Source organism: Chelonia mydas, chromosome 15 (assembly GCF_015237465.2).
Source record: "Chelonia mydas isolate rCheMyd1 chromosome 15, rCheMyd1.pri.v2, whole genome shotgun sequence".
NCBI classification, from domain to species: Eukaryota; Metazoa; Chordata; order Testudines; family Cheloniidae; genus Chelonia; species Chelonia mydas.
In genome coordinates this window covers 3,240,362-3,265,475 of record NC_057856.1, presented here as the reverse complement: position 1 = coordinate 3,265,475, position 25,114 = coordinate 3,240,362, and the positions used below count along the sequence as shown (strand labels likewise).

At 53.7% G+C, this 25,114-nt stretch overlaps 1 protein-coding gene across 1 annotated transcript in view; it reads right to left on the bottom strand.

The window, feature by feature from the left end:
• LOC119563793 overlaps nucleotides 1-25,114 on the bottom strand; it is a 63,156-nt gene that overhangs the window by 10,565 nt on the left and 27,477 nt on the right. The window contains exons 10-21 of the mRNA XM_037878990.2: nucleotides 18,441-18,533; nucleotides 16,938-17,050; nucleotides 16,329-16,464; nucleotides 15,934-16,140; nucleotides 15,219-15,323; nucleotides 12,864-13,094; nucleotides 10,631-10,693; nucleotides 9,904-9,999; nucleotides 4,922-5,023; nucleotides 3,983-4,156; nucleotides 1,166-1,297; nucleotides 133-353 (exon numbers count right to left, since the gene is read on the bottom strand). Coding sequence (XP_037734918.1) covers nucleotides 133-353; nucleotides 1,166-1,297; nucleotides 3,983-4,156; nucleotides 4,922-5,023; nucleotides 9,904-9,999; nucleotides 10,631-10,693; nucleotides 12,864-13,094; nucleotides 15,219-15,323; nucleotides 15,934-16,140; nucleotides 16,329-16,464; nucleotides 16,938-17,050; nucleotides 18,441-18,533 — 1,673 coding nt within the window. The remainder of the gene's footprint in view (nucleotides 1-132; nucleotides 354-1,165; nucleotides 1,298-3,982; nucleotides 4,157-4,921; nucleotides 5,024-9,903; nucleotides 10,000-10,630; nucleotides 10,694-12,863; nucleotides 13,095-15,218; nucleotides 15,324-15,933; nucleotides 16,141-16,328; nucleotides 16,465-16,937; nucleotides 17,051-18,440; nucleotides 18,534-25,114) is intronic.

Below are 25,114 nucleotides of genomic sequence, written 5' to 3'. Positions count from 1 at the left end.
GAATTTCCCAGGAGGAGCAGAACAAATGCAGCTGAGCATGCTTGCCATTGGTCAGCGCTGAAGAAGATGGCAGGGTTTTGGCCTCCAAAGACATTAAAACCATGCTGCATTCAAGAGGTTAAAGGGTCTCACCCATGTGCCATCTGCCCCCTGGCTCTCTCAGGAAGCAGGTCCTGGAGGCGTTGGCATGCCAAGCCAATCTCCCTGGCCAAGGAGCGCTCGGCCTGCTCTGCTTGGGACTGTGCCTCCCACTCCCGGAAGGATATTTCGTTCCGCTCAGCCCGCAAGTGGCCCTGCTCCTCCTCCAGCTGCTGCAGCCTCGCTCGCAGCCGGTCGCTCTCATGAGCCCTCTCCTAGGGTGAGGGACACAAAAACAGAGGATTTAGCAACAATGCACTGGGAAGGAAATTTCTGTTCTTCCAGGACTCCCAGCTCCAAGCACTGCAGCACATCTGGATTGCTGCGACCGCAGGACTCCCGGCTCCGAGCACTGCAGCACATCTGGATTGCTGCGACCGCAGGACTCCCGGCTCCGATCACAGCAGCACATCTGGATTGCTGCGACCGCAGGACTCCCGGATCCGAGCACTGCAGCACATCTGGATTGCTGCGACCGCAGGACTCCCGGCTCCGATCACAGCAGCACATCTGGATTGCTGCCATCGCAGGACTCCCGGCTCTGAGCACTGCAGCACGTCGGGACTGCTGCGACCGCAGGACTCCCGGCTCCGAGCACTGCAGCACATCGGGATTGCTGCGACCGCAGGACTCCCAGCTCCGAGCACTGCAGCACATCTGGACTGCTACAGCCCCAAGGCTCTCAGCTATGTGGCACATGTAGATGCAGCTTCCCTTTCCTGCAGTGCAGGTAATGTGGGTTTGTTCCTACCTGCTGGGAGGGCCCATTACAGCCAATTGCTCAGTAGGGAATGAAGTCCCATTTACAACACTCAAGACACAGACTCACTGGGATGGGACAGAACGATCCATGTTCAAGCAGGCTGGGTCAATCGGTGGTGGGGAGGGATGAGCTTTGGGCCAGTGGCTTCCCTCCTGCAGGGGAGTCAGGTCTAATCCTCCATGTCCATGAGCCCCTAAAATCCTCATTCCCCCACTCTCCGTCACACTCCCTGTGATTGTGGGCTGGCCTGGCAGCCATCCCCACCTGCTCCAGCTCCTCGCTCAGTCTCCTTAGTGCCTCCGTCTTCTCCTCCTGCAGCAACGTCCGCAGCTCTTCCAGGGCCTCCTGCTTCTCCCGCTGGAGCGAGCGGCTGTGGAGCTCCAGCTCCTGAATTCTCTGCAACACAAGCCGGGAGCAACCTGCTGTAACTCCAGCCATGCCATCCCCTGCCTTTCCCCAGTGAGCCCTCTTCAGGCTGGCACAGCTCTCTGTCCTGCGGGAAACCACATCACGACACACTGGCTTTGCCACAAGCCGATTGCCACTCATGACCTACTCCACGTACAGCACAGGGAGGCCCCTTAGCCTGAAACACAGCACAGTACATGGGAGATAAAGTGACATCAAAGAATCAGCTACTGGCCCTTGCTCAGCGCAGACTCCTGAGGCGTACGGTCTGGTAAGATGGGTTCTCGGCCCCACTCTGCTCCTGACCCATGTCTGGTGCTGGGCAAACAACTTCCCTGCTCGGGCCTCAGTTTCTCATCTGTAAAATGGGGATGATAATACTTCCCTACTGATCTCCAGAGCAGGGTCTGAGCAAGCAGGTTCTTTTATGTTTATAAACTGATTTACAAATATAAACCCGAATTAGTAGCAGTAGTAATCCTGCATTGTGACAGAATATACCCTCATGTCCACACCCTACACAGTTTTGTACAAAATATACCTTGTGAGGTACCATCTGAAAACTCATAATTTGCTGATCAGTAAGGTCATGGCAAAATGCACGAAGCCGTGTTATCTGTGAAGTTATAAACGTAATTTGATATCATGACTAAAAGTATGTTTTCCAGAGAAGATTGGGGAGTGTCCAAACCAGTTCCTCAGAGACAAAGCCCAAGCTGCTGCCTCAGCCAGATGTAAACAAGGCTGCTAAGTCACCATTCTTTGGCAGGAAAGGGGGCAGGGAGAAAAAAAATCTACATCTTAGCAAAGAAACAGCATGGAGTTCCCATCCACACAGGCTGCCTGTTGCCATGCTCCAGCTGGAAATGCTACTCAAAGGGGGAACAGGACTATAAAAAGAAGGGGCAGATACTCCCAGGCACCCCTCCTTCACCGTCTCTCTCTGTCCACTGATTCACTGCATGAGAAGGGACAAAGAAAGCAGCCATTAAACAGAACAAGGGCTCCTGGCCTAAGAAGTTTGGTCAGTAAGACTCTTGAGAGCATGTGGTGAGAAAACTTTGCTTTGAATTTAACATAGTTAAATTAGGCACCAGTTGCATTTTATCTTTATTTTTCTGGTAATTATTTCTAACTTTTATGCCTCATGACGTGTACTCACTTAACATCTCCCTCTTTGTAGTTAATAAACTTGTTTTATTGTTTTATCTAAACCAGTGTGTTTAAATTGAAGTGTCAGGGAAACTCCATTTGTGGCAACGAAGCGTGCATATTATTCCTATTAAAGAAATATGGACTTTATGAATTTGTATTGTCCAGGAGAGGACTGGGCAGTACAGGACCTACATTTCTGGGGGGAAATCTAGGACTCGGGGGGGTGTTGAGGTCACCCTGCAGTATAACCAAGGCCGGTGAGAGCCAAGGTGTAGCTGGGAGTGACTTGCATGCTGGAGGCTATTTGTGAGCAGGCCAGACTGGAGGCTACAGCAGCAAAGCAGTGCAAAGGGCACCCCAGGTTAGAGGGCAGGTCTCATTAGTTTGGATTGTACCCTGGATACATCACAAAATTAACAACAGTAGTAATCCTGCACCCATGAGCTCTGCCAGCACCTCCCCATCCAGTGGAGCCACTGGAAAATTGCAGAATATTTTTCCAGCCATTTTTTGATGCTACAAGCTCTTTTAAAAAGAATCATAAACATAGCACCTCTTTGCAGCTCCCTGGAAAAGATGATTGTGCCTGATCAGCAGGGTCAGGGGAACATTTCATTTCCTAGCTCTGTGAAGTGTCTTAGAAGTCAGAGCCTCTGCCGCAAAGAAATGGGAAGAGCGGTTCGGACCCCTCTGCCTTCAATGTGGCTTTGCACAGGTTTGCTAAAGCACAGCACACTGTGGGACGAGAAGCAAGCCAGACCACTGGTTCACCACGTAAACATATGATAGCACTTTGCACTGACAGCACTGTGCAGCAGAAGATCTCAAAGCACTTCCGAGAGGTGGGTGAAGTATTATTATCCCTATTTTACAGCTGGGAAAACTGAGGCAAAGGCCCTATCTAGACCAGGGTTTCTGGTTGTGTTGTAAAACGTTAATTTCTAATTAACATGAATTAACCCACATGACCGTAAATGCAACTAGTGACTCTTCACGAAGGTTTGGTGCTGGTGGTGGTTCACACAATGCTAAGCCCTAGAGTGAACCACAACCAGGATCAAACAATTGTGTCCTGGAGCAACCTTTACTGCTTAAACTTTACTTTAGTTAGCAATTAACCTGTGCTGGCACCCAAGCACAGAGAAAGGATGGCTCAGCAGCTCAGGCGCTAGCCTGGGAACTGTGAGACCTGGGTTTGAATCCTGGCTCTTCCATAGACTTCCTGTGTGACTGAGGCAAGTCACTTCATCTCCCTGCGCTGCAGTTTCCCCCCATATAATTGGGAAGATAGCCCTGCCCTGTGGGGGTGTTTACACTAAAAACAGTGAGGTGCTCAGATGCTATGGAACTGGGGAATGTAGACATGCAAAAGAGCTCAGAAGGCAAGGCTGGTGCAGTGATGTACCCAAGGCTCCATAGCAAGTCATTGGCTCGAGTGGGAAGAGAACCTGGTAGCTCTGGCTTCAATTCTGTAGCCAGCCTGTCTTTGCGTGGAGGAAGGTTTACAGAGACACCCACCTTCTGGAACTCCAGGGTTTTATTCTGCAAAACGGACGCCGTCCTCCTCTCTTTGTCCAGGGCCTCAGCGTGTGCTCTCTGGCTCTGCTCTTCCAGCGCCCCACGCTGCACCTGGAGCGCTTCCCTCTTCTCAGCTTCCCACTTCTTTTGCTCTTGAAGCAGAGCACTCTGAACCTAGGGTCTCGCACAGCAGGGACCTCGGTGAGCTCCCCCAAGGAAGCAGAACAGAGCTAGCTGCTCATGGGGGTGCACATCATGTTTGAGCAGCACTGTCACCAGGAGGAGGCATAAGGAAACACCGCTGAGCCATGCAGACACGTGAAATACCAGCGCAGGGACAGCAAAGGGGTCCGTTTAGCTGCACAGCAGTGCAAGCTTCCCTCCACAGCACTTAGGTGGGGAAAGTTAATTCAGATTGAGGTAGGGTGTGAATTTAAAGCCTGAACAACTCCATGTGCGGACGCTCTTATGCCAGTGGATTAGACTCAACCGAAACAAGGCACTCTGATTCTGGAATAAGAGCATCCACACATGGCTATTCAGGGAGCTATTCTGGAATAACTCCATATGTAGTCAAGCCCTGAGGCTGGGGCTCAACCCTGATCTGGAGAGACCGCCTCTAGGGCAGAGAAGGGGATTCCTGCCATTTGCGTGCCCTAGCCAACCCACAGCCTTCCCGGTGAGACTCCCAGCCAGATGCCAGCCAGCACCAGCCGTAAGGCAGAGGTTTCTAAGCAGCTGCCTATGCATGACGGCAATTTCTGAAGCGTGGACACCCCTCCCCAGCTCACTTCAGACAGTCCCCGAACTACAGCTGCATGGTAACAACTTCCGGTGGCTGGACAGACGTCAGAGCCCTACAGGAAATAGGCTCCGCACTGCCTCCCCAGCCCCCTGAGCCAGTCAGTCGCCTTTGCAAGGCTCCCTCATGGACCGTACCGTCTCCTTGGCTTCCTGCTTCAGCTCTCTGACCAGCTGCTCTGTAGACTCCTTCTGTCGCTGCATGGCCTCCCGCTGCCTCCGAATATCTTCATCTCGGGCCTGGGCAGAATTGTAAAGAGAAGCCCACTGAATTCACTGCCCACTGGATCCTCTGCTCCAGGTCCAGCTCTCCATGGGCTGAAGCGCTGGGAGGGCTACGACCTTCTCCCCCTGTGCCCCCTACACCCAGGGATTCGGGCCACCCCTGCAGGGTTAGTACTCAGGGCCAGTACTAAAGGCAGGGGTCCAGAGGAGACAGGACCATTGTCCCACCTCATGCCATGGTGCTCAGCAGTGGCTTCAGGGGGAGAAGAGTGCATTGCAGGCTCTCCCAGGGCTGTGCGCCACAGGCGCTGTGTCACAGCACCCCCTGGAGCTTCCCCTGGGTCAGTGCAGCTCCTCACTGCTCAGGACCGTGCCTCAATGACTCAAACAGACCCCCTGACTCCCGAAAGCCCTGACTGCAGCTATGTCCAGGGGCCTTCATGGCAACGTCCAGGTGCAGCATTGCCCAGCCCTGTAAAACACCACAACAGAGCAGCAGTCCCCACAGCCCCTGGGCGCCCCCACCTGGACTGTAGGGAGTTGGGGGGCTGGAATCCAGGGTTGCAGAGTCCTGGGCGACAGACACCTTCTCAGTGCCACTGGGAGCCATGAGAAGCAGCACCTAACAATTACTGGAGGGTTAGACACCACAGCACGTCCCGCCCAAAGAGGCCAGAGCAACGGAACCCTGTGGCCACCTGACTGATCCACACCAACTATTTAAACCAGGAAGCTGGCCCAGGGAGCGGAGCGACAGTGAAGACTCTGGCTTGCTGCTGTTGCAGACTTGCCTTTCATCCCAACTTCAACCCCAGCCTGGCTTGAGCTCAGTACCCGTCTCCTGACTCAGCTTGGTAACTAGTCTCCATCCCTGCCGTCAGCCCAGTGGACACTACTGTGTCCGGCCACATGCACCCTACCATTATACAGACAGAGTGGGGGACCTGAGAAGGGAAGGACTGTTTGTGGGAAACACAGCTGATCTGGCCAGTGCACTTCTGTGCTTCAGTTTTTATCACAACAAACATCTGGCCTTGAATTAGGGATCTCCATGTTCCTCTGCCCAGGCAGCCAGTTGCTGGTCCTCAGCATGGAGGAAGCATTGTCTGATAGTTAGAACAAGGGACTGAGACTCAGGGGATGGTGAGTTCTAGTCCCAGCTCTGCCTTGGACTTGTTGCGTGCCTGCGGGCATATCTCTGTCCTGTTCCCTGCCTCAGTTGCCCCATCTGTAGCATGGGGATAGTAATACTCACCCACCTTATGGACTAGAGGTTTCGTTCGCTCAGGTTTCTACAGAGCATTGAGGTTACCAGGGTGGAGGACACTGGAGATGGGCAGCGCTTTCGTTATCAGCTATTCTGGGGAGCTCACCACAGCCTGCTGCCACAGAAACGACTGCCTCAAGTGGAGCAAAGTCCAGGATCTAGAACAACTGGAGCACGTGGGCAAAGGCCTCTTCCCCGCCAGCAAAGGCCAGCAGATATGGGGACACGGGTTCCTCTTACAGTATGGACTGGAATGAGACCCCCCCAGCTCATTCAGGGGATGCTCTCTGGCCTATGTTATGCAAAGGCCCTTTGTTTTCTGCTTGTCTATATGTAAATTTCCCCGGAATTTATCTGTGTTTGTCCAAAATTTAACAAATGGTAAAAGGAAAATGGGTAAAAGCTCAAAACAAAGGGCAGTGGGCTGGGGTGGGGAGGCGTGCTAGGTATTCATGGGGGCCAAGCAGGGAGAGGGAGGGGAGTACTCATGATGCAACAGTCAGGTGGCCTCGGCTGCTGAGACCCGGGTCCCTGCCCCTCTCACTTCCCCACTGTGCAGAGGAAGCAGACGGGGCTGTGCTGACGGCCCAGGTCAGGAGGAGTCTGTCTGGCAGGCGTCAGTCCTCATGGGGTGCAGCCTTGACTCCCTGAGTGCCGAGTTCCTGCTGGCCTCCCCCGCAGAGGAGGGTAACTATCAGCTGGTGGCTGCTGCAGCTGCGCAGTGGGGGAGAAAGACGGGCAGGGAGCCTGGCCCCGGCAGCTGAGACCACCTGCACAGAACCCAGTCCACTTCCCCCGCTGGACAGAGCCCACTGCTGTCTCTGGCCCTGTAGCACGACACCAGGCAGCAGGGAAGGGCAGGTCACGAGGGTGCTCTGTCCGGCAGGGGGCCAGTACGCATGGGATGCAGCCTCCTGCTCCCCTCTGATGCAGGAGACTTTTCAGCTGCTCTGTTCTGTGTAAGGCCTACAGCACTGAGAGCGCTGGGCTGCCACCACGAGCGACAGCAGGGAGAGACCAGAATTAAACTTGTGTAAAACAATAAAAATAGGGGGGTGACAGTGAGTCATAGCGTCAGGATACACTGACACGTGGACAGCTGTTTATAATGACAGAGCCTTAATAATTAACGAGGGTGGTTTTAGGTGGCTAGCAATGACAAGATGGCGATCACAAACAGCCAGAGAAATCCAAAATGGAGGTCTGGGAGAGATCTGGCCAAGCCAGCAGACTGAGGTGAGGCAAAGGGCCCTCCAAAACCTGAAGGGAGGGGTGAGGGGGGGTCAGTTAAGCATAACACTGGTTCTCAATCAGGTCCAGCATCTAAGGCGCAGGTCTTCAATCAGGTCTAGCTTTGACTGACAGATAGTGGGCTTACACCTGATTGGCGAGAACAGGGGCATAGCCACGGGTGGGCCAGAGCCCACCCAAATCTGAGCAGGGGTGCAGTGCTGCCACAGTGGCCCAGCGCATGACTCGGGCACCTGAAATCCAGGTCGGAGCAGGGGCAGGGCTGGGGCCCCCTGACTCCACAGGCTGGGAGGAGGTGAGTCATCCCAGGCAGGGGCTGTGCCTTGTGGGGGCAGGTCTGGGTGCGGGGGGTGCTGGGGCCAGAGCAGAGCCGGGCGCCGAGGTGCATGACTGGGCTGGGCAAGGGCAGGGCACCGGAGACCAGGGCAGCTGCACGCGGTGCAGGACGGACGGGGACAGCAACGCTGGCAGGAAAGGGAGACGTGGCCAGCCGGGCAGATGGATACTAAGCCGGGGTCAGGAGGGGTGGGCAGAGCTTGAGCCCTGGCCCTCTTTGCCACATGGACAGCCTGTGTGCCCCAGGCAGCCTCGTCTTCTGGTGCCTGCCGAGCAGTAAGGACTGGCTGGAGGGGCCCCCCGATCCCTCCTGTGCCCCAGCCAGCCCCATCCCTGCGCCTCCGCTCCAGGCTCTGTGATGTCCCTCATTTCTTCCACCTCACCCATGTCGCATGCCCCCCTGGGTCCTGCCCCTTCCCCCAACTCCAGCCCCTGGCCTCTGCCTTCCCCCATCCAGCCCCCTCACCCCTGTTTTTCCTTCCTGCTTTGGATAAACTTTCTCTCTTCCCAAGATGGCGAGACTCAGGAAACCTGTGTCCCTGACTGGGTACCCTGCAAGGTGGTGTAGCCTTTGGACTTTGCTCAACTGAAGGGGGGGGGGGGGGGTCAGTGCATATTATCCCCCCTCTGCCCTAAGGAATGTGGGGAATTTTCAGCCCAAAGGGGGGAACCTCTTTTACCCCAGCAGCTACCCACACTGGAGCATGGAGGTGGGTCCTTGCCCCATGGATGTGCCCAGCTTGGCAGGTGAAGCCCTGTGTCGGAGGCACCAGGGCTAGGAAGAGGGCGTGGCGTCGGGGGAGAAGCTGAGCTAGCATGATCTGTTGGGGCCACCCAAATTTCCACTCCTAGCTATGCCACTGGGTGGGAATGCTTGGGATTGTAAAAAATAACCAGGCAGAACAGGCCAAAATCTATCTACAAGGCAGAGAGCTGACAGGCTTGAGTGAGTGGGAGTGGAAGGTACTGGAGTGAACATTAGGAGCATCAGAATCTGAAAAATAAGATTTGAAATCACTGAAGAATGAAGGCAGAAGCAGCAGCAGTGACAACATCAGTCCTGGCAGATCATAAGGACCTAGACAAAGCAGAGGGAAAGAGGACTGCGGGGAAGTAATCGCAACGACTCTCACCTAAAGAATAACGAGACTGTATGAAGGAGTGTGTTTGAGATAATAAAGCTGGATAGCTGTGTGTGTATGTTTTAGTATGTATAGTCTTTAATGTTTAAGAACTTGCTGTCAGCATCCTATACGTGACTGGCCATCGCATACAGAATGTAACCACTTAAAGCTATTTTCCAGTTGTAGAATATTGCAAGTTTGGGTACTTCAATGTGTATCTGTGCTAATAGAGTTTGTTATCTTGTAATATGTGTCTTAAATTGTAAGAACTTATATTTTTGTTTCTCTAAATATGTTTTAGATTTACTGTATTAGGGTATGTTGTGTTAAATAAAGGTTATTTTTGTTTTCAAAGAATGACAGTCTGAGTGTGAATCCTTGGAGTGGAAGGCTGTATCCATGTCCTTCCAAGGGTCAACAGAGCTAGTCTAGTCCGGGGAGTCCTTCAAAAGTTGGAGAGAAACCCCCTGGTAAATCCACTAGGGTGGGCCACCCACTTTCACCAAAACCACACAAATTGAGGATTAAGCTGCAAATATAGGCACGCCATTGTAGGGGTGTCTGGAGTCTGGTTTTGGGTGTGGGGGGGAACACCCTCCTGACCTGGTGCTTCAGAGTAGCCCTGTCTGCTTCGCCTGAGAAAAATACCCAGGTCCTAAAAAAGTCAAAATTGGATGGGGAGATCAATAAAAATCCAGATAGCGGCTTCCTCAAAACCTGGGAAATCTTTGGAGAAAATCAGTGACTACCAGAATTGAAGGGTCTTGGTTCTGCAGGATCATACAGGCTAGATGATCACAATGGTTCCTTCTGGCCTTGGAATCCATGGCTCTACTACACTCAACCAGGTGGGTCAGATTTCGCCCTCCCTCAAACCAGGACCCACCCACTCCCCCTGCCCTGTGGGGAGCAGTTACCTCGAGTACCCTGGTGAGATTCTCCACTTCCTTCTGGAAGGAGGCAGATTGATCCTGGAGGGCCCTGGCCTTCACCTGCTCCAAACTCTCTGCGAACTGAGAAGACAGGCATGAGAATGGGGAGCCTCTGCCTTTAGACACGAGACAAGGAGCCCTTGGGGCTCTTCCTCTCTGCCTGGAAGATCCTTTGATCCCAGGCAGTGCTTGATGGAGAACGACTGATTTCCTTGACATTACAATGCATTTAATGTACTGACAACACCACAGCTTCACCCTTAAATAGCTCTCCTCACCCATGCAGCTCAGAATGCTTTACCTGCCTCACTGTACAGGTGGGGAAACTGAGGTACAGAAAAGTGAGGGGACATGGCTATAGTCACAAACAGGTGCTCTGTCTAGGGCCTTGCTGCCTCCCCACTGCAAATGAAGCTAGGCTCCTGGCCAAAGGAGAACAAGTCAGAGAAAGACATTCAGCCAATTCGACGTCCAACATGTCATCCCCTACTCCAGTGACATGAGCTCATCTGCCACATCACAGGACTCACACCACTGAGACACTGACACGTGGGGAGGGCCACGCAGCCACCTGCTCCTCCCAGCACTTTGCAGCTACTCCACATGGCACAAGCCAGCTTGCTGGAGGACATGCCAACAGCAGTCACCATGTCAGCTGCACATACACCTGGAGGGAACATGACACATGAGTATGGGACTGCATGATACAAACCTCCTGGAGCTCCTGCTGCTTCAGATGTTGCAGCTCCTCCCTCTGCTGGGCCCACTCCAGCTCCTACAGGCACAGAAAACAGCAGCTAGCCACACTGCACACCCCACAACCCAGCCAGCCCCCATGTTCCCTCCTGCCGATGCACAGAGCCCCATAACTGCACAGCCACAGAGTCCACAGGGTTGTATGCACTGCTGGCAGGACTCCTTAGCCTCAGAGTCCTGGCTAGACTCCACTTCAGGTCATTACGTTCCTCCCACCCAACCTACTGCCCTGTCCCTTTACTGGATCCAGGGCTCTCTTTCACCTCCTGCCTTTAAACTGCTATGCAGCATGGCTGTGCCCTGGAAAACAGCAGCTGCATCCATTCCAGAGGTGGCTGCATTTCAGTGAAGGCTGAAAAGAGGGGATCTTGGCACCAGTGTTTCTCCAACAGCGAGTGCCGTTCTTTCTTGTGTGCCATCAATACAGTTGCTACTGAGTTCCAGTCAGCTACCCTGGAGTAAACCCCCCACGGAAAGCAATGGGGCTGACCAGGTGTCAGCAGAGGCCTAGCTGAAAGATTATGGGGCTACACAGGTGTTTTGCAGGGCCATCATCAGTGACCTGTAGTGCAGGCGATGATGTGTGAGAAGAAAAGAGTCCAGCTCAACTTGCAGATCCCCAATTAATGTTGCAGGTTGGGCAGTGAGAAAAATAATTTGACTGGTAAACTGGGCATCTTTGATATAGGAATTATTGAGACAATAAACAAGGACATCTCATGATGCCTCTTATAGCCGTTTTCAGAGCTGTCCGATAAAACTACTGTCTCATCTCACTTCCTATCCTCCTTAAATTTGTGTACGTACCCAGATGCACGTACCCAATGCACCCAGACGCTCTTCTTCATTCTTATTGCTACAAGCATGAAGAAAATTCTCACCCACGACTAACTGAAAGGTGCCATGTGATGTATCAGCCAGGTGATGTTTCTTGGAGACATTGAACGCTGACTAGACAAATCAGACCAGAGATGCAACTACTTTATCCTGGTACAGAAGCCAATCAGACTGCAAATGTCAAACTGTTCCTAACTGACTTATCAGAAGTCAACAATAGGGGCTGTTGTTTTTCTGGGCCTTTTACGGCTCACGCACACATGGAGTTATTCCAGAATAGCTACAGCACTTTTAATTCACCCCCCCTTACTCCAAATTAGCTTTCCAGTTTAGACAAGTCACAAAATCATAGAAGATCAGGGTTGGAAGAGACCTCAGGAGGTCACCTAGTCCAATCCCCTGCTCAAAGCAGGACCAACCCCAACTAAATCATCCCAGCCAGGGCTTTGTCAAGCTGGGCCTTAAAAACCTCTAAGGAAGGAGATTCCACCACCTCCCTAGGAAACCCATTCCAGTGCTTCACCACCCTCCTAGTGAAAAAGTTTTTCCTAATATCCAACCTAGACCTCCCGACTGCAACTTGAAACTATTGTTTCTTGTTCTGTCATCTGCCACCACTGAGAACAGCCGAGCTCCATCCTCTTTGGAACCCCCCTTCAGGTAGTGGAAGGCTGCTATCAAATCCCCCCTCACTCTGCTCTTCTGCAGACTAAACAAACCCAGTTCCCTCAGCCTCTCCTCGTAAGTCACGTGCCCCAGTCCCCTAATAATTTTTGTTGCCTTCTGCTGGACTCTCTCCAATTTGTCCACATCCCTTCTGTAGTGGGGGGGAGGAGGGGGTAGGGCAAAACTGTCCTCCTCCTGGTAACCACTGACCGACAGGAAGGCAAGTTTAATATTTACTTCTCTCAGGCTGAAGCCAACTCCCCCTCCCCCACTTTTGGCCCAAACACAGGGGATGGGTGCGTTGCATGCTGGTGATCTCTGCAGGAGGCCAGGAATCCCGAGGCTGCAAGTGTCCCCATTCTGCAGGGTCAACGGCCACTGGAACTGCATAGTAGGGAATCCAATGGCCCAGACTGCCCCAAAGCCCCCTGCCAGTGGCCACAGAGCAGCCTGGAGTAGCTGGGCCACATACTTGGTGCAAAGACCCCCGGATGTTCCCTTAAATTCCAAACAGAGCAGCTCCACTCCCTGACATGGGGCAGGATCTGCACCTTTATGAATAAAAACCATTCAGCTAGGTAGGGGGCGAAAAACAATGAATGAGAAGAGCAAGGGATGAGGGAGCCCCCTGTTCATGCACAGAAAGGCCCCTGCCCAGCTCAGGCTGGACTGCTTACGGCTGGTACCTTCTCCTGCTGCATCTCCCCCAGCTGCCTGTCATGTTCTTCTCTCAGGTTCTCCATAGCACGTTGCTGCACTTCCTTCTCAGCCATCAGGGCACAGACGACCTCTCGCAGCCTCACCAGTTCTAGCTCCTTCTCCGACAGGATCTTCTCCATAGCAAAGAGTCTCAGCTCCTGCTCCCTCTCCCGCACTCGGAGGTCTCGGATCTGCCCACTCAGAGCTGCTGCCTGCTTCTGGAACAGAGAGCCCTGTGTAACCATCACAAACTGGCATGGGCACCAAGAGGCTCTGGGGGCCGCTGGTGTCCGCTGGTGTCTGTAGAATCATGAAGCGGGAGTCAAAGCATCATTCAAACAAGGGGTGGAAGAGGCCAAACACAGCTGAGTTCATCTTCTGCATGTGCCAAGGCATGATTGTCCCCTCCAGTGCATTCCCTAGGGCAGCAGGTCCCCAACTGCTCCTGCATATCCTGCACGGAGCATCCGCCAGGGTACCTGGAGATCTGCCTAGTCACGTGGCGCTGGTTCCTTGTCTCCTCCTTTCCAGCTCATTCCTCAGGCACCCAGGACCCCTTTGCAAGGAGGAAGAACCAGGCCAACTGCCTCAACCAGAGGCCACAGCTACGTCCAGGAACTACCAATGGGGCAGAGCTGCCAGTCCCCGCAGGAGAGGAAAGGACATGGGGGCAGGAACAAGCACCCAAGCAGTACAGCAGGGGGCAGCAGGGGCCGAAGGGGAGAAGGAGGAATGGACCAGAGAGGTGGGAGGAGAGGAGGAGACACAAAGAAGAGCAAAAGGAGACAATCCGCACAGCAGTTTTCATAAAGGACCAATCACTTGGTGCATTAGAGACAGCTAAAGATCCATCAGCACCTGCCTCTTACGGCTCCACTGCACCCTGGCTGCAGCTACTGTGACCAGTGGGACGTGAGGTGGGGTCCGGGCAATGCCCTCTGACAGGGAGGTGGGGTCCGGGCAATGCCCAATGAGAGGGAGGTGGGGTCCGGGCAATGCCCAATGAGAGGGAGGTGGGGTCCGGGCAATGCCCTATGGCAGGGGAGGTAGGGTCTGGGCAATGCCCAATGAGAGGGAGGTGGGGTCCGGGCAATGCCCTGTGGGAGGGCAGGTGGGGTCCGGGACACACTCTGTCTATTAAGGTGTGTTTCACATTATGGAAACATCAGCAGACCCCGGCTGCAGGGCTTTGAACTTCCGGTGTGACTTGCCCTAGCAATGGGGTTCTCATCTCTCCCATGGGGGGCTAGATACAACTCGCTGCTTCACCCTGTTATTCTTCATGCCCCCACAGTCTCACCACCCAGCTCCCACCAGGCCTGCACTGGGACCAGAGACAGCCCTGGGTACCCATGTGTGTGCTTGCATACACACCCCTCTCTATTGGAAGTGGGAGAGGGGTGTGGCATACAAAGGGGGACAGTTTCTTAAATCTACTGTCATAAACATACAGCTAAGGGTAGCCTAGAATTCCTCCTTACCTGTAAGGGGCTAAGAAGCTCAAATAGCCTGCTTGGCACCTGACCAACAGGACCAATGGGGAAAGAACATACTTTCAAATCTCATGAGGGGGGAAGGTTTTGTTTGTGCTCTTTGTTTTGTGTGCGGGTTTTCTCTTGGGACGGAGAGGGGCCAGACAGAAATCCATCTTCTCCAACCCATCCCAATCCAAGTCTCCAGTATTGCAACCAGTCGAGGTAAGCCAGGCAAGGCGGATTAGTTTATCTTTTGTTTTATGTGAATTTTCCCTGTGTTAAGAGGGAGGTTTGTTCCTATTTTCTGTAACTTTAAGGTTTTGCCCAGAGGGGGATCCTCTGTGTTTTGAATCTGAATACCCTGTAAAGTATTTTCCCTCCTGATTTTACAGAGGTGATTTTTACCTTTCTTTCTTTTTAAATAAAGTCCTTCTTTTAAGAACCTGACTGATTTTTCCATTGTTCCAAGACCCAGGGGTTTGGGTCTTTGATCATTTTGTAACCAATTGGTTAGGATACTATTCTCAAGCCTCCCCAGGAAAGGGGGTGTAAGGGCTTGGGGGGATTGCTGGGGGAAGAGGAATTCCAAGTGGTCCTTTTCCCTGGTTCTTTGTTAAATCACTTGGTGGTGGCAGCGTTACTTAAACCCAAGGTACAAGGGAGAATTTGTGTCTTGGGGAAGTTTTAACCTAAGCTGGTAGAAATAAGCTTACGGGGTCTTTCATGATGGTCCCCGTGTCTGTACCCTACAGTTCAGAGTGGGGAGGGAACCCGACACCTACCAAGAAAACCTCCCACCTTCCATTGCCCCTGCTCCCCTCCCCCACCATGTGGAAACCACCTGATCTGAACCTGCGCTTCCCTCACCCTCTCCAGCTCCCTGAGCTGCAGTCTCAGTCGCGTGGTCTCCTCCTGCAGCTCCATCCCCTCGGCCGTCCTCTCCTCCAGCTTGTTCTGAGCTTGCTCCAGGCACTGCCGGTGAAGGAACGCACACAATTCACACCGTGTGAGCTAGCCCAGGGCGGGCATGAGCGCGTCACACAGCTGCTGTTCAGACTGAGGGTGACCCCCGCTCACAGCGATGACAGTGTCCGGGTCATTCCCACCAGAAGGGCTCGGGGTGGGGAGAGACACTGGGCTCTGCCGGGAGCTCTACCTCAGCCATGAGACGCTGCCGCCAAGGGAACCCTCTCCTGTGGGGCTGGGGGACAAGAGAACTATTTACAGCGTGGGCTCTTTGGGGCAGGGACTGCGTCTCTGTGCTGTCTGTGCAGCGACTAGCACCAGGGGGTCCTGGGCCGTGACTGGGGCTGCGAGGTCTGACTGCAATGCAAACAATAAATCATATGGCTGGGAGGCCCTTCCAGCTGCTGAGGAAACAAACGGCACCTGGAGAATTACAGGCGCATCCCAGATCTCATTCTCAGCACACAGGGTAGGGGAAGGACCCACCCCGACATGGGGGTCCTTTGCTCTGCAGACACCTTCTGCTTCCAGTGGCGTCTGGGAGGCGGTGCCAGGCGCCTTCCCACCAGGCAGCAGTGCTTCAGAAGCAGCCGGGAGCCCCGGGGAGCTCACCTACCTCCTGCAGCTCCTCGATCCTGGCTCTGGCTGCCCGCTGCTCAGAGAACAAGCTGCCCTCCAGGTGACGCACGTGGGCCTTCAGCTCCTCCCGCTCGGCCGCTAGTGAGGAGACCTGGGAAATGAGCGGAGGATGGGATCGCCTGGCTCCTGTGTCCCGCAGCACTGCTTCCTGGCCATGGAAACCCAGCAGCACGGCCTCCTGACTCTGCAATGAGAGGTCCCCTTATCCCCGCAGTGGGCAATGGGGTTTCCCTGTCCCCTCCCTACACCATCTCTCTGCCCCTCTTGCCTTTGCCTCCTGTTCCCCCTCCCACCTGCGATGTGGACACTGCTCCTGCAATCCCCCATGGGAACCATCTGACCCACAGGCCACCCTGGGACCCCCACCCTCACCTCGGCCTGGAAGGCCCCCAGCTGGGTGCTGTGCAGGGTGGAGCGCCGCCGTCTCAGCGGACTCAGCGCCTTCTCCCGCTCCGGCAGCTCCTGCAGGCACGAGTCCCGTCTGTATTGCAGCAGCAGCATGTCCGCCCTGTGGGAAGAAGGGACCGACGCCCTCCGAGAGGCAGCACGCGTCTAGACCAGGCAGCTTGCTGAGGGTCTAGAGGGAGGTGCAGCCTGCAGAGGCAACTGGGCCCAGCATGCACTGCTCCCTCTGGGTCGATGCAAGGGCTGCTGAGATCGCAAGGGAGCTTAGTCTATGGGGCCATCTGGCCTCCATGTGCCACAGGATGGCTGCCATCTGCTCCAGTGAGCGCCAGCCAGAGGTGGCCCCCAGGCTCGCCCAGCACACTGCATTACAGCCCTCCGCTGGGCAGAGTGCCTGTGTCATTAACTGGCTAGGAGTGACCAGTTCTTGGGCCTGCTCCTGCTCCCACTGATCTCGATAGGCATTTTGCTATTGGCTTCAGGGAGAGCAGGCCCATATTTGCAAGACGACTCCCCCACCCTCCGTCCAGCGTTGGCCTGCCAAGGTCCCTGTGTGTCCAACCTCACCCCAGATACCTGGCTTCATCTGCTTTGCTCCGAGTCTCCTTCCGGCAGGACTCCAGCGTCTCCACCCCCTTCTGGCTCCTCTCCAGGGCCCCACCCAGCGACTCCAGTTCCTGGACCGCACGCTGGCAGCAGAGGGGAGGAAACGTGTCAGGAAAGGCACGTGTCCATCTACCTGCCCTGCCGCCCAGGCCCTTCACCTCGCCACAGGCCGAACCCATGCTGCATCCCACAGGCCCAGGTGCCAAATGGGAGCGGAGTCCAGGCAGGACGGGTCTCCCCCAGACAGAGACACACACGACGGTTGCTCATGAGTAACGTGAGCATGGAGTGGACCTCTCCCTTCCCCGGCAACCCAACAGCAGTGCTCAGATGGGACTCGCTTGCTGACAGATCCAAATACTTGGGGTCCTTCAGCAAGAACTTTGCCACGATGAGCCTAGGGCTCTGTAGCTTCCTGCCTTGGTCTGACAGGGCCAACATGACAGATCCTCCCTGCAGGCCCCAGGAAGGTGCTGTGGGGAGGAGCTGGAGCCCATCAGCCCCCTCCACTAAGAAGCAAGAACACAGGCCCAGGGTGAGGCCGGGCTGCCCACACCTGGGAACTCCCCACCAGCCTGGCTAGATTATACAGGAAACGAGCTCGCCCTGTCTGGGGCCCATCACCATGGTATGTGGGCACGACAGATTCCATGTAAGGCCGGGTTTACACTTCAAAGTTTTGCCAGCCCAGCTACGTCACTTAGGATGGGAGTTTTTTATGCCATAGCTGTGCTGACAAAAGCCCCGGTGTAGGCACGATTCTACCAGCAAAAAAGGGCTTTTGCCAGGATAGCTCCTTCGCTCACTGAATTGGAATAAGCTATACCAGCAAAGGCCCTTTTTCTCCAGTATAAGCTGCATCTCCAGTAGGAGGGTTTGCCAGTACAGCTAGTACCAGTATAACCAGTATAGCTAGTACCAGTATAGCTAGACTGGCAAAACTCTTAAGTGTAGATTAGACCCAAGCCCCTGGCAAGTCCTGGCCAGCTGCTTTCTCCAAATCCCATGTGTCCCAAGGCCTCTCTCCCAGTGCTAGAAACTGTCCCAGGACAAACAATGTGCAAACACAATAGGAGCCCCAAGAAGCATGTGGTCTAGGGCTGAGTTTAGCAGGAGACCAGCAGAAGACCGCAGGTCCATCCATGATTCAGGCTGCTCCGTATTGGGAGCCAGTTCTCCCACCCACACTCCAAGCCTCCCTTATCCTCCCTCCATGGCTGGAGCTGCGGGGTGCTAATCCCGTCTCCGTGCCGGCCGCTTGGTCCCATCAGTAACTCTAATCTCACCAGCAACTCCCTGCCTTGCCCTAGCAGCAGCCACTGTCTCTGGACACGAAGTGCATGTGAACAAGGGAGTGACCCAATGGCTCTGATGGATCTCTGCAGGCAGCTGGCTTGCAGCAGAGTGTGATGTCTCTGCCCCGGCGCCTCCCTGCTGTATGGGGCTGCTGACACCAGGCTGCTGGGAAAATACCTTTTTCTGACCCAGGATGTCACTCAGGGACAAGTCAGCCTCATGCAGCTGGGATTTCCTCTGCAACAGCCTCTCCTCTTCAGCGCCCAGATCCTGTGCAATGAATCAAACACACGGCTCACTGTCTCTGACTACCCTAGCAGCACTTCCCAGCTCTTTTCTGGAGCCCCTTCCAGCAGCTGACACAACCGGCCTCAGCCACCCCAAACAGCTTCTCTTATGCAAATAGCAGACAGGGCCTCTTCCCAGACTTCCCACGTTGCCGGCCAATCAAGCTTTGTGTTTGCTGTTGTGCATGTGCATTGAAGTGCAGTCTTTGCATACATGACCATGTGCAAGGGGACAGAACCCAGCTTGTACGGGCAAATGGAGGCTACTTATCTGTAACTGGGAGTTCTCCGAGACTTGCGGTCCCTGTCTGTATTCCACAGGGGTGCCCATGCGCGCCATGCACCCGAGTCTGGAAACTCCAACAAACAGCGTCCATTGGCCAGCACAAGGGCAGTAGTTTTCCTCATGCTCCAGACTGGGGCATAAGAGGCAGTGTGGGCTGATGCCTTTCCATAGAATCACAGACTTTAAGTCAGAAGGGACCATTATGATCATCTAGTCTGATCCCCTGCACATCTCAGGCCACAGAATCTCACCCACCCACTCCTGTAACAAACCCCTAGCCTATGTCTGAGCTATTGAAGTCCTCAAATCATGGTTTAAAGACTTTAAGATGCAGAGAACCCTAACCCTCTCCAGTTCCTCTTCGTACCACAAATCCAGCAGGATCTGAAGCAGAGGGGATGGAGGGCGGACAGTGGAATACAGACAGGGACCACACACCTCAAAGAACACCCAGCTACAGGGAAGTAACTTCCCTTTCTTCTTCAAGTGCTGGTCCCTATGTGTATTCCATACGTGGGTGATTGACAAGCAGTATTCAGACTGGAGGCGGGTGCAAGGGTGCCAGCAAGAAAGATGCTTAAAGTACTACAGGTCTCACTGCTGCATCCACAGCAGAGGCCTGATCCAGCGCGTAACGTTTTGTGAATGTGTGAATGGAGCTCCAGGTAGCTGCTCTGCGTGTGTCCAGCGATGGTACTTTCTGCAGCGACGCTGTGGAGGCAGCTTGTGCTCTCCTGGAGTGTGCCCTTACCTCATCAGGTGGATGGATATGTGCTAACTGGTAGCACCCAGAGATCCATCTGGAGGTTCTCAGAGAGGATATCGCTTCTCCGCGCAACCTTTCTGCTACGGCAAGAAATAGCCTAGGTGATCTGCTGATAGATTTGGTCCTCTGCAGGTAGAACTCTAAGGTGTGTCTGAGTCAAGGGAACGAAGTTTCTTCTCCTCAGCAGAGGGATGGGGTTTCAGGAACAAAACAGTTAAGTGGATAATGTGGTTGACATGGCATTCAGAAATAACCTTGGGGAGGAAGTTAGGATGTAGACAGAGAGAGATTTTTTTCCTGGTGGCAGTGTGATGGGTCTGTCATGAGGGCTCCCCTCTTGCTCAGCCTTCTGGCTGAGGTAATAGCCACGAAGAATGCAACTTTCATGGACAGGTGGGCCATGGAGCATGTTGCCAAGGATTCAAATGGTGGCCCGATGAGTGCTGGCAGGCCGCGATTGACGTCCCATTGAGGGGTAGGTTTGATGATTGGCAGAAAGATCCTAACCAGGCTTTTCATGGATGTCACTGCTGTAGGGTGAGTAAAGATGGAATATCCACCTTCCGGCAGGAGGAAGGCACTGATTGCTGCAAGATGGACCTGCAGCAAGCCAACGGAAAGACCTGAGCTCTTCAAAACAGGAGGTGATCTAAAACAACTGGGATCCTTGCCGAATTTGGAGGCAGCACCTTATTCTGAGCCCATGTAGAAAATTGTCTCCATTTAGCTAAGTCACAGGAGCTAGTTGAGTCTTTCCTATGTTGAATAAGAACAGCTTGGATGGGTGCCGAGCAAGAGTGTTCTAGTTCTGATCCCCAGCCAAACACCAGGCCATGAGGTGGACGGGGTCTCGATTGGGTGTCTGATTCTGCCCCTTGCTGAGGAAGGCGATCCAGGAAGGGGCAGATCCTGACAGGAGGATGGATCGACATCCTCAGGAGCTCCGGAAACCAAAACTGTATGGTCCAGATGGGTGCTAGGAGAATGTCCCCGGCCCTGTCCTGACGGATCTCGCAAGCCCTGTGGGAACAGGGGAAAGGCACACCTGGGATTGTGTGTCCATGGCAATGGAGATCATCGCCCTGAGAGCCATGACCCACCGCTCCTGTCGAGCAGTACAAGGGAAGCCTGATCGTTTGGGATGCGAAGAGATCCCACTGAGGTGTTCCCCACCAAGTAAGTATCTCGCCCAGGGAAGAGCTGTGCATCTCCCAGTCGTGATCCGCAGAGAAGTGTCTGCCCAGGTTGTCTGCTAAAGAGTTTTGGGCACCCAGACGGTACGTGGCTTGGATAGTGATGTGGTTTCTGATGCACTTGTTCCGAAGCCTGACTGCTTCTAGGCAAAGGGGGGGGAGATCTTGCTCCGCCCTGTCTGCTTATGTAAAAGACCGTGGTGATATTGTCTGACATCACATGGACATGAAAAGATTGAATGAGCAGGAGAAGATCCCTTCTTGCCAGGCGGTGTGCCCACAGTTGCAGTGGATCAATGTGCTGCCTGCCTCCCTGTGGTTCCAGAGACCCTGTTCAAGTGAGCTCCACGATGGCAGCACTGGGGGCAGAGTGACGAAGGGGACGCCAACTCTAGCTCAATCCGGGTTCGACTGCCTGGTACGAGAGGCAATGGCCATGGCAGGAACAGTAACCCTGGTGTTGATGCTCTCCCTGTCTGGTGAGTAGACAGACAGGAGCCCAGCTCGTCGGCAGTCTAGGTGAAGCCTGGTGACCGGTGTCATGTGGCTTAGAAGACAAAGGCACATCCTGACCACAGTCAGATTGCTCATTAGCTACCATCTGTCCATGGGGAGGAAAGCTCTTGCTGCAAGGAGCCCAGTGTTACCACGATCAAGTTTATCATCTGTGTGGGTGTTAAAAGGGACTGTTCTTTGTTTACGTTTGCTATCAGGGCAAAGCCAAGACACACACCTCATGACTATGCTAGGGGCTAAGCCTCTTGATGCAGTATCCACTACGTCCACCACAGCACGAAGGGAAGTCTTAGCCCTGGTCTCCACTATGAGTTTAGGTCAGATTTAGCAGTGTTAGATCGGTTTTGCCCTGTACCTGTTCACACTACGAAGCCATTTTTTCCAACTTTAAGGGCTCTTAAAACCGGTTTCTGTACTCCACCCCAGTGAGTGGATTAGCGCTGAAATTGACCTCGCTGGGTCGAATTTGGGGTAGTATGGACGCAATTCGACGGTGTTGGCCTCCAGGAGCTATCCCAGAGTGCTCCACTGTGACCGCTCTGGACAGCACTCTCAACTCAGATGCACTGGCCAGGTAGACAGGAAAAGCCCCGCAAACTTTTGAATTTCATTTCCTGATTGGCCAGTGTGGTGAGCTCATCAGCAGAGGTGACCGTGCAGAGCTCTTCAGCACAGGTGACCATCGAGTCCCAGAATCGCAAAAGAGCTCCAGCATGGACCGAACAGGAGGTACTGGTTCTGATCGCTGTATGGGGAGACGAATCCGTGCTATCAGAACTCCGTTCCAAAAGACAAAATGCCAAAATATTTGAAAAAATCTCCCAGGGCATGAAGGACAGAGGCTATAACATGGACCCACAGCAGTCCCGCATGAAACTTAAGGAGCTCAGGCAAGCCTACCAAGAACCAGAGAGGCAAACGGCCGCTCTGGGTCAGAGCCCCAGACATGCTGCTTCTATGATGAGCTGCATGCCATTCTAGGAAGTGCCCCTACAACTACCCCAGCCCAGTGCGTGGACTCTGTCAATGGACTCTCACGCAACAGGGATGCGGATTTTGGGGACGAGGAGGAGGAGGTTGAAGCACAGCAAGCAAGCGGAGAAACTGTTTTCCCTGACAGCCAGGAACTGTACCCTGTACCCTGGATCTAGTACCCTCCCAACCCACCGAAGGCGGGCTCCCGGACCTAGAAGGTGGAGAAGGGACCTCTGCTGAGTGTACCTTTGTAAATATAATACACGGTTTAAAAGCAAGCGTGTTTAATGATTAATTTGCCCTGAAGATTTGGGATGCATTCACGGCCAGTACAGCTACTGGAAAATCTGTTAACGTGTATGGGGATGGAGCAGAAATCCTCCAGGGACATCTCAATGAAGCTCTCCTGGATGTACTCCCAAAGCCTTTGCAAAAGGTTTCTGGGGAGGGCAGCCTTATTCCGTCCTCCATGGTAGGACACTTTACCATGGCAGGCCAGCAGCACATAGTCTGGAATCACTGCATAACAAAGCATGGCAGCGTATGGTCCCGGTGTTTGCTGGCATTCAAGCAATATCCGTTCTTTATCTCTCTGTGTTATCCTCAGGAGAGTGATATCATTCATGGTCACCTGGTTGAAATAGGGGAATTTTATTAGGGGGACATTCAGAGGTGGCCGTTCCTGCTGGGCTGTTTGCCTGTGGCTGAACAGAAATCATCCCCGCTGTTAGCCACGCGGTGGGGGAGGGGTGAAGCGATCAGCCCAGAGAATTGGGTGCGTGGGGGGGGGTATGGGGGCTTAGTTGGGTTTATGCTGCTCGTTAACCTGAAAACCGCAGCCCCTCCTTTTAAATGGCCAACGCAATGGGTGCTTGGTATGTGAAATGAGGGTGCTGCTGTTTGAAACCATTCCCACACATTAGGAAGGTTAAAGAAGCCAAAAGACTGTGGCTTACCATGGCTGCCTGCAAGCCGAATTCTGTTGCCCGCCGGCCCTGTGTGTGTGATCTCTCACACCATACCGGCAGGCCTTCGATATAAGAGGCAAAATGCAACCTTGTAAAGAAAGCACACGTGCTATGTAATGTTAACAGCTTGGCTCACCATGAAAGAGTCTACTCTTTGTTCTCTAAAATGTCTCTTTTTAAAGACTAATCTCCCTTTTTTCCCTCCCGCAGCTGCAAATGTTTCAACACTTCCCCTATCCATCTCCGTCCCAGAGACTGTCAAAGATTAGAAGCCAAAAAAAAACCGCACTCGTGATGAAATGTTCTCTGAGCTCAGGCAGGCCTCCAATGCTGAAAGAGCCCAGCACAATGCATTGAGAGAGACAATGTCAGAGTCCAAGAAAGCACAAAATGAACGCGAGGACAAGAGGGACGAGTGAGAGGAAAGGAGGGACGAGTGAGAGGAGAGATGGCGTCAGCGTGATGAGAGGAGACAAGATGCAATGCTGAGGCTACTGGAGGATCAAACTGATATGCTCCAGCGTATGGCTGAGGTGCAGGAAAGGCAACAGGAGCACAGACCGCCGCTGCAGCCCCTCTGTAACCAACCGCCCTCCTCCCCAAGTTCCATAGCCTCCTCACCCAGATGCCCAAGAACGCGGTGGGGGGGGCCTCTGGGTACCCAACCACTCCACCCCAGAGGACTGCCCAAGCAACAGAAAGCTGGCATTCAATAAGTTTTGAAGTGCAGTGTGGCCTTGTCCCTCCATCCTCCCCTCCTCCCCCACCCCACCCAGTGCTTCCCTCCTCCCCCACCCCTCCCGGGCTACCCTGTCAGTTATCCCCCCATTTGTGTGACGAATTAATAAAGAATGCATGAATTTGAAACAACAATGACTTTATTGCCTCTGCCAGCGGTGATCAAAGGGGGGAGGGGAGGGCGGTGGGCTTACAGAGAAGTAAAGTGAACCAAGGGGGCGGGTTTTCATCAACAAACAAACAAAACTTTCACACCGTAGCCTGGCCAGTCATGAAACTGGTTTTCAAAGCTTCTCTGAAGCGCAGCGCGCCCTGCTGTGCTCTTCTAACCACCCTGGTGTCTGGCTGCGTGTAATCAGCAGCAAGGCGATTTGCCTCAACCTCCCACCTCGCCATAAACGTCTCCCCCTTACTCTCACAGAGATTGTGGAGCACACAGCAAGCAGTAATAACAATGGGAATATTGGTTTCGCTGAGGTCTAACTGAGTCAGTAGACTGCGCCAGCGTGCCTTTAAACGTCCAAATGCACATTCTACCACCATTCTGCACTTGCTCAGCCTATAGTTGAACAGCTCCTGACTACTGTCCAGGGTGCCTGTGTACGGCTTCATGAGCCATGGCATTAAGGGGTAGGCTGGGTCCCCAAGGATAACTACAGACATTTCAACATCCCTAACGGTTATTTTCTGATCTGGAAAGTAAGTCCCTTGCTACAGCCGTTCCCACAGACCAGAGCGTCATGTACCTTTCCCGGCCATCCCACGTTGATGTTGGTGAAACGTCCCTTGTGATCCACCAGTGCTTGCAGCACCATTGAAAAGTACCCCTTGCGGTACCATTGAAAAGTACCCCTTGCGGTTTATGTACTGGCTGCCTTGGTGGTTCGGTCCCAAGACAGGGATATGCGTTCCATCTATCGCCCCACCACAGTTAGGGAATCCCATTGCAGCAAAGCCATCCTCTATGACCTGCACATTTCCCAGAGTCACTACCCTTGATAGCAGCAGCTCAGTGATTGCTTTGGCTACTTGCATCACAGCAGCCCCCACAGTAGATTTGCCCACTCCAAATTGATTCCCGACTGACCAGTAGCTGTCTGGTGTTGCACGCTTCCAGAGGGC